The sequence below is a fragment of the Drosophila biarmipes genome, chromosome 3R, assembly GCF_025231255.1.
Source record: "Drosophila biarmipes strain raj3 chromosome 3R, RU_DBia_V1.1, whole genome shotgun sequence".
NCBI classification, from domain to species: domain Eukaryota; kingdom Metazoa; phylum Arthropoda; class Insecta; order Diptera; family Drosophilidae; genus Drosophila; species Drosophila biarmipes.
In genome coordinates, this window is record NC_066616.1 from 2,911,307 (window position 1) to 2,920,242 (window position 8,936).

General features: G+C 39.5%; 2 protein-coding genes across 2 annotated transcripts; one reads left to right on the forward strand and one right to left on the reverse strand.

Moving 5' to 3' along the window:
• The first annotated feature begins 1,504 nt into the window (after positions 1-1,504).
• LOC108024927 (uncharacterized) lies at positions 1,505-2,741 on the forward strand. The gene is made up of 2 exons (XM_017095125.3): positions 1,505-1,595; positions 1,660-2,741. The coding sequence occupies exons 1-2, from the start codon at positions 1,572-1,574 to the stop codon at positions 2,623-2,625; spliced, it is 990 nt and encodes a 329-aa protein (XP_016950614.1). The 5' UTR covers positions 1,505-1,571; the 3' UTR covers positions 2,626-2,741.
• A 390-nt stretch (positions 2,742-3,131) lies between these two features.
• On the reverse strand, positions 3,132-4,516 carry LOC108024934 (uncharacterized). The gene is made up of 3 exons (XM_017095132.3): positions 4,417-4,516; positions 3,698-4,364; positions 3,132-3,448 (listed from the first exon to the last, which is right to left on the reverse strand). The coding sequence occupies exons 1-3, from the start codon at positions 4,429-4,431 to the stop codon at positions 3,282-3,284; spliced, it is 849 nt and encodes a 282-aa protein (XP_016950621.1). The 5' UTR covers positions 4,432-4,516; the 3' UTR covers positions 3,132-3,281.
• Between the last annotated feature and the right edge of the window lie 4,420 nt (positions 4,517-8,936).

An 8,936-nucleotide genomic window follows, 5' to 3' on the forward strand; every position in this document is an offset into this window, starting at 1 on the left:
ATTATAGAATAATATGTCAAAAAACACGGAAGCTATAATTTGTTTCATATTATTTTCCCACCCATTTTCGTTTTTTTTTTTTCCTTTGAGGTTATATATTAAAAATCATCAAAGATATAATATTTTCATATTATTTTCCCTCCATTTTTTCGATCGTTCGTATGGCAGTATATGTATATACTATATCATATACTCGTCCGATTTTGATAAAATTTAATTCGAAATTCAGAACCAATTAAAAAAGGTTACTTCCAAGCGTAGGATGTTATATGTTAAACAAGAAAGGAAGTTAACTTCAGCAAGCCGAAGTTTGTATACCCTTGCAGTTATAAGAAATAATCAACTTTAGTAAATAATTTTTTCATATTATTTTCCCACTAATTTCCCGGTTGTTTCTATGACAGCTATATGATATAGTCGTTCGATTTTAATAAAATTAACTAATTAAAAAATGTTATTTCAAAGCTTAGAAGTTTATATGTTAAAAAACACCGTTGATATAATTGTTTTTTAATTTTTTTTCCCCGATAGTTCCTATGAGAGCTATAAGATATATTTGTCCGATCCGGCTGGTTGCAGCCCGATAGCTTCAAAACTGAGAGACTAGTTTGCGTAGAAATGGAGGGACAGACGGGCGGGAGGACGGACATGGCTAGATCGACTCGCCTAGTGATGCTGATCAAGAATATATATACTTTATGGGGTTGGAAACGCAGTGAACGCACTGCCGTTTTTCTGAGTGTAGGAAGAACACTATAATAGTTCATATTCTTATTTCATGTGCTGCAAAACTGTAGTAGTCGCTGTTTTGATCAGTTTGTGCGCTTTAGAGGAAGCCTGGCATATTCAAGTCTTGACTTGCGCTGCTTTCTTTAGTTCATATATTTTCAGAGACCAAGGTTTACTCACCGACAGACAGCCGCACAGACGGACATGCGAATATGGCTATATTGACTCGACTACTGATCCTGATCAAGAATGTATATACTTTTGGGGCGAAAACACTTCCTTCTAGCTGTTACATACATCGCTCCGAATACAATGTACCCTGTTCTTTTCTCTTAAAAAGTAAGCCCCTCCCAAAAGTTTGTCTAAATCCGCCTCTGGGTGATAATAAATGCAGATCGTTCCATACAAGTTCGGACGAGTGTCTTTTGATTTCTATGCATAAAAATTACTTTCTTTCTACCGGCCAAGATTTGTCAATCGAAGCGAAGCTTAACACATTAATATTTCATTTTATGCAGTGTTCAGCGTTTTCAATGGGGAATATACGAAGATTATTTAAATATTATGCTGCCATGCTGGTCTCCGAGTTAGATAAGACCCCGGTCCATACGAGTCAATGCATCTTCGCATATGGCCTGTGATTTGGCAACCGCCTAATGTAGTATGTTACATATTCAATGTTGCCAAGGCAATAATAATAGATTCAGACGTTTTATGGTAGCGCCTAAATATATTTTCTTTCTTTGGGAAAAACGAAATCAAGTTGGTCAGATATAAAAACTTAGATATTGGGAAGGCAGGGCATCAGTCAACCTTTGCAGCTCAGACAGTTCAAAGTGAAAATGAAGCAGCTCGTCGTTCTAATGGTAAGGAACTTGATTTGTAAAAACACCTCGCACGCAGCCGTAACGCATGATGTTATCTATACAGTGCCTGGCGGCCGTCACCGCAGCAGTACCCCAGGGATACAAGTACCAGCCCCAGGCGCCTGTCCTTCCCGTAGGCAACCTTCGTCCGCAGACTCCCGTGTCGGCAAGTGGAATATATGCAGGTGCCGCCGTGTCAACCCAGATCAATGTCCAGGCCCAGCAACAACCCATTCAGGCTGTGCAGACCATCGCTCCTGCTTCCTTACCAATCGGCCTACCACAGCAGCCTGCCATCAGTTCTCTACCCCAGCAAAACCTGATCAGCACCGTCCAGCAGCCTCAGCAGGTCGTCTACCAACAGCAGCCGCAGCAAATCCTTCAGCCCCAGTACGTCCAGCGTCCCGCAATAGTGACGAAGGACATTTACATCCACTCCGCTCCCGAGGAGACTGAGGAGCTTCGGCAAGAGGAGCCACAGCTGGAGAATGTCCCCATCCGCAAGAACTACCGCATAGTTTTCATCAAGGCTCCGTCCCAAAACCTGAAGTACACCGCCGCCGCCCTGAAGCGGGCCCAGTCCAGCAACGAGGAGAAGACCGTAATTTACGTGCTCTCCAAGAAGCCTGATCTTACAGAGATCCAGCAGCAGTTGCAGGTCACTCAGTCCGAAGCCAAGGTTCACAAGCCAGAGGTCTATTTCATCAAGTACAAAACCCAGGAAGAGGCCCAGCGCGCCCAGCAGGAGATCCAGGCCCAGTACGACGCGCTGGGCGGTGCCACTCATATCTCGGATGAGGGCGTGGCGCCCATCACCAGCGTTTCCAGTGGTTCCCTCAACTTGGGCAGCTTTGCGCCCCAGCAGTCCCAGGTTGCCACCGTCGTCCAGCCCCAGGCGCAATCAGTTGTTCAGTTGCCTGTTTTCAACCAGGGCATCCAGCAGCAGAACTCCTTTGTGCAACAATCCACCGCTTCCTTTACACCCTCGGCTCCGTCCAGGAAGTATGTGCCAGCTAAGACTTTCAAATAAGTTTTATCTACTTCTCAAACGATCGCTTCCATTTTGATTTTATTCACTGTATTCTAACTCATTTTAATTTATTTAATTGCAAAAGTAAATAAAATAAAGAAACTTATCAAGTGAAACCTTAAAAGTCTTTAGAATGGTCCTACGCCAAATTAAATATTTAAAAAATGCAAACATAGTTTGAAAACCTAATACACCTAAGGCCTAAGCCTTTTTTGCGATTTAATTTATTTTTATTTTCATTCGCTTAGTATTGCACTTGTTATGTAAGGTGTATGATTTCTTTCTCTTTTTACTAATTTAGAGATTGTTACACAGACCTGCTTATCAGTCTGCAGCTGCCCAAATATTCAAGCTAATATGTTGCTTAAGCTTTGTTATGTAAGACAAATCATTTGCTAATTTATGCGACCGGTTTCACCGCTGCTCCTGGTCGTCATTGATCATTGGACTAATGAATGTCGTAATATGGGCCAAAGCAATTTTAAACCATTTGTTATCAAAACACGTTTTCCTCTTGCTCCAATCGCATTTATTCGAAAATGGCTAAAGCTTTTATATCAATTTCATCGGAGATCAAAGATCCACGATAAACTTTACTTAACAAAATACAAGTATATACAAGAGTTGACTTCTTAAAGGTACGACAGTTCTTCTGGCTAAGTACGCAGATTGGTGGGCAGGTAGTTGTTCGCCAGGGCGCCTGTAATCTTTCCGGTAGAACCTTCACTGGTGCCCTGTTGGTCCAGAACGCCAATCACTGACGCAACAGGTGCGACACCTTCGTCGGAAACCTGGGAAGTGCCACCAAGCTGGTCGTATTGGGCTGTAAGAAGACCGAATCATCGTTAATGATGCGGCGGATTATTATGAAAAGCCCTCAAAAGTCGAATGAAGCAATAATTCAGCATTCGGCTCTGTCAGCGAAGTGCTGCGTGCAAAATAAGCTATGGCAATAAAGGTTTTGGAAAGATAGCTCTACGGTGGCCACAAAAATGCCACAATAAGAGACGGGCATGCTGATGAGGTCTTCATGGGTGAGCCGGCTTGTTTGATCGATGTGGGTGTAGCTTACCTTGAATGGTGCGCTGCGCATGCGCAGCTTCCTCCTGGGTCTTGTACTTTATGAAGAACACCTCTGGCTTGCTGGGTTGCTTGGGCGCCAGCTCCTCAACGGCCGCCTGCAGGTCAAGCGGGTCAGGCTTCTTGGTCAGCACGTAGATAATAGTTTTCTCCTCCACAGGTGCTTGCTTGATGCGCAGTGCCGCCTTTGTGGCGCTTGGCGTGGGTGCCTTGATGAACACGATGCGGTAATGCTTCCGCGCAGGTGGCGGCGGGATGACTGTCTGCGAATAGCGGTCCTCCGGCTCTTCTGCTGGTGGCACATGCACATAGATGTCCTTGGAGACGAGATGCTGATGGTGCTGCGGCTGATATGACTGGGGCAACGCATTGAGTGCTAAATTTCCGACAAGCTGAGTTGGCTGCTGTTGGTAAGCAGAGGCCTGGTTTTGAGTCAGGAATGTGGGGTAAGGTGTGCTGAGCTCTCCTCCGGATAGGACCTGCTGCACCTTTGGAGCCAGAAGCGCCTGCTGAATGAGCGACTGCTCCGCAAGGTTGGCAAACTGGGGAGTGGACAGTGGCCTCGGTTGGCCAGCTTGCGCCTGCGACTGCACTTGTTGCTGGGCCCGGTAGTTATATCCTTGGGGAATCGCTGTCGCAAGGCCTAGGAGACACGACACCTAAAAAATCTTTGTTATTCCATTTAGATTGGGCAGACATGCGCGAGCTTACAATGAAGTAATGCATTTTCGATTGAGTTGAAGACACCGGTCCCTTGGCAATCAAAATTCAACTAAATGCTAATCACTGGACGCCCAGACTTATATGCCGCTGAGTCCAAAATGTCGCTTACGAAAAAGTTGAGATGATGAGACAAAAAGTTTAAATGATGCTGAAACCACAAGAGGGGCTCAAACCGCATCAAAATGTGAAAGAAGACCGACCAGTAAGCGATGGATTTTTACAAAGTAGCTTAAGTTTAAAAGTTGCCGAAAACCCTAAAGCTTTCGAGCTGCAAGCGCTCTGCAAAGCACGGCGTCACATCTCAAACTTGGAGTTTACCTGAAGTTCAAGTTAAAAGAGTCGTCTAGCCGGAAGTCATATGGAATTGATATGTACAAATGTTAGGAGTAACATTTTGTTGACCCATCCATTTCGCTGGCTCTCGTCGTGTTCGTGAAGTTCGATATATTTATTTGTTGATGCCCAGTCAAATTTGACGAATATGTGCGACGCAAAATCTTGACTCGCAGCGTGCATTAATCACACGACAGTCTCATTAGGAATGGCTTCAGCATGTGGTTTTTTAGTTGTGGCTTTATGAACTTTATAAATAACTTTAATTTCCGATGACCCAATTTTTGAATCTGTTGAATCATTTGCTGAGAAAGCAGATTTACTTTGACCAAGGCACGGTTGCATAATTAATATTTAAAAAAATACTTCATTTTGATACACAGTGGGCTTACAGATTATTTCGTGCAAAGGTAAACTTAAAATTCGTATTCGTATAGATGGCAAACTAAACTGAATATGAACAAGATCTAAATGCAGGTACGCTGGGTATTTGGCATTTGATTAGGCACCAAATTCTTTTTATTAATCCTATGGATAACATTTAAAAGTACAAAAACATTTTATTTTATTTTTATGCTTTCGTCAATACCTAATAAAGATGTAGGTCATAAGCATGGTGGACCTTGCAAGGTAACTGAAGCTGATGTTTTAATATATGACTGAAGATTTATCAATACACAAATGATAGCGCGGGGATCAAAATCAATCACAATACGACTAGTTACTAGTGCGCACATACAGCAATATCGAAAGTATTGCCGACTTATTATGCAATCTATCCGTTCATGTGTAAGTTGTTGGGGCGTAACAAAAGGCAAATTGTGTGCATCAGAAACTCCTGCCAGTCTTCTCTGACTGTATAGCTTCCAACGGAGTTACGCAATGCGACTTTTTGGCTCACTCTTTGGAAAGACCACGTAAAATTACTGCTGTTCCCCGCTTATATTTCAAATTCCATTAATTTCTCTTTCGTGCCTTTTTGTGTGTTGGAAATTAACATGCCTAAAGCTTATGGCGCCAACATTGAACCACAGAGATATACACTCAATTATGTAAATAAATAATTAAGCTTATAGAAAGCCCAACCCCGACCACTAATACTCCTATATTGGCACAGGCCAACCAATAGTTTGATTTGGATAAAAACAAGGAGGACCGCTATAGTCGAGTGCCTCAATTATCAGATACCCGTTACTCAGCTTAAGGGAGCAAAAGGAAAATAGAAAGCAGCAAAGCGATGTTGTAAATCGCCACCTCTCCCCTATTTCAGTATATGTTATGTGGGCGGCAAAACAATTTTTCTACCATGAAAACTGGAGCCACCACAGTTTTTGGCCGGTTGTGTGCGTTTAAGTGGGAGTTGCAAAGGCCAAGTCTGAATCTTCTAACTTGACGGACATGGCTAGATCGACTCGGCTAGTGATCCTGATCCTTCTACCTGTTACATACTTTCCGACAAATCTAGTATACCCTTTTACCCTACGAGTAACGGGTATAACAAGAAAGTTAAGTCGCCTGATTTTTATTATAATTAATTCAAAATTCTTAAAAATACAAAAAAGAGTTTTCGCTTCTCAGAAAAGTCTCCTTCAAAACACAGTTAATCAATCAAATAAAAATTCGTCATTAAGTTAAGAATATTCTCTGCAACTTTAATAAAATTATAACCATTTATTCTAAATAAATCATTTTCTTGAATTTATGAAATGCCTTTCCAAGAAAACAACATTTGTTTCTTAAATATACGATATATGATATACGATATATAATATACAAAAAAATGTAATTTATTAATTTCGGGCTTTATATTTTAACACTAATGCTACTTCAGCGACTCCCATAAGAAGTAAACGATCTAAAAAGAGACGAGGGGAGTCACAACGAAGTAGTTATTAGCGGTTCATTGTTGTAAAGATTCCGAGAATAAACGACCTCGGCGCGGCAATGCTTCTTCGAGCATGTGCGGTGACGCGCCGCGTCGGTGTGGGGGCTTCTGTTTAATAACATGCAAACTTCTCTAGGCGCCGCGCCGCACCGCCCCAGTGTGCGCATACCTTTATTTAACCTGTTACACAAATCTATCAATTATACCGCAATTCAGAAACTTTAAGAATAAAATTATTTTTCTAAAGCTTGAGGCGGTGACGTTTCCGACCCCATAAAGTACATATATATTTTTGATCAGCATCGATAGACAATTCGAACTAGCCGTGTCCGTCAGTCCTTTTCTACGCGAACTAGTCTCTTAGTTTTAATGACGGACTACTATATCTTATAGCTCTCATAGAAATAATCGAAAAAAAATTTTGTATTTATATATTTGATTGTTTTTAACATATAATCTCCTACGCTTGGAAATAACATTTTTAAATAAGTTTAAAATTTCGAATTAAATTCTATTAAAATCCAAATCATACATACATTTAGCTGCCATAGAACCAATCGGAAAATTGTTGGAAAAAAAATATAAAAAATATCTCTGGGGTTTTTATACCCTTGCAGAGGGTATAATAATTTCAGTCAGAAGTTTTCAACGCAGTGAAGGAGACGTTTCCGACCCCATAAATATATATATATATATATTCTTGATCAGCGTCACAAGACGAGTCGATCTAGCCATGTCCGTCTGTCCGGCCGTCTATCCGTCCGTTTCTACCCAAACTAGTCTCTCGGCTTAAAAGCTATCGGGCTGATACTTTCCCAATAGTATTCTTTCTATTGCAGGTAGAACCAGCCGGATCGGACAACTATATCTTATAGCTCCCATAGGAACTATCGGGGAAAAATTTTAATAAATTATATTTTTCGTATTTTTTAACAAAAACCTTTCTAAGCTTGGATATAAAATTCTGGATTTCGAATTAAATTCAATCAAAATCGGATGACTATATCATATAGCTACCATAGGAACTATCGGAAAGTTAGTGGTAAAATAATATTGAAAAATTTTATCTTTGGTGTTTTTTAACATATAACCTCCTACGCTTGAAAATAAAATTTTTTATTGGACTTTGAATTTCGAATAAAATTTTATCAAAATCGGATGACTATATCATATAGTTGCCATAGGAACGATCGGAAAATAAGTCGGAAAACATGAAATAAAAATGATATCTTTGGTATTTTTTAACATATAACCTTATAAGCTTAAAAATAACATTTTTTTATTAGTTCTGAATTTCGAATTCAATTTTCTTAAAATCGGATGACTATATCATATAACTGTCATAGGAACGATCGGATAATTGGTGGGAAATAATGTCAAACAAATTATAGCTTTGAAGCTTTTTGACATATTATGTTATAATATTGGGAATATACATTTTTATATTTTTAAGAATTTTGAATTCAATTTAATAAAATTCTTGATTATTTTTTATAATTGCAAGGGTATACAAGCTTCGGATTTTGGCGAATTTAGAGGTTTAAAAAAATTAGTGTGTGCCCAAACTATCCAAGAATGTGTCCCCAAAATTTCAGAAGTAAATTTAAAATTTTAAAGCCTTTATACAGTTCGTTTTACGTCAATATAGGTATTGATGAGGCAAGAAAGGACGTTAGCTTCGGCAAGACGAAGTTTGTATACCCTTATAAAAAATAATCAATAAATTTATTAAATTGATTTCAAAATTCTTAATGAATATAAAAATGTATATTCCCAATATTATAAGATAATATGTCAAAAAGCTTCAAAGCTATAATTTGTTTCACATTATTTCCCACCAATTATCCGATCGTTCCTATGACATTTATATGATATAGTATGATATTTAAAAAAAATTGAATTCGAAATTCTGAACTAATAAAAAAATGTTATTTTCATGCTTATAAGGTTATATGTTAAAAAACACCAAAGATATCATTTTTATTTCATGTTTTCCGAATTATTTTCCGATCGTTCCTATGGCAGCTATATAATATAAATAAATAAAAAATGTTATATCCAAGCGTTATAAGTTAAAAAACACCGAAGATATAATTTTTCAATAATATTTTACCACTAATTTTCCGATAGTTCCTATGGGACCTATAAGATATAGTTGTCCGATCCGGCTGGTTCTACCTGCAATAGAAAGAATACTATTGGGAAGGTATTAGCCCGATAGCTTTTAAGCTGAGAGACTAGTTTGCGTAGAAACGGACGGACAGACGGACGGACAGACGGACGGACAGAC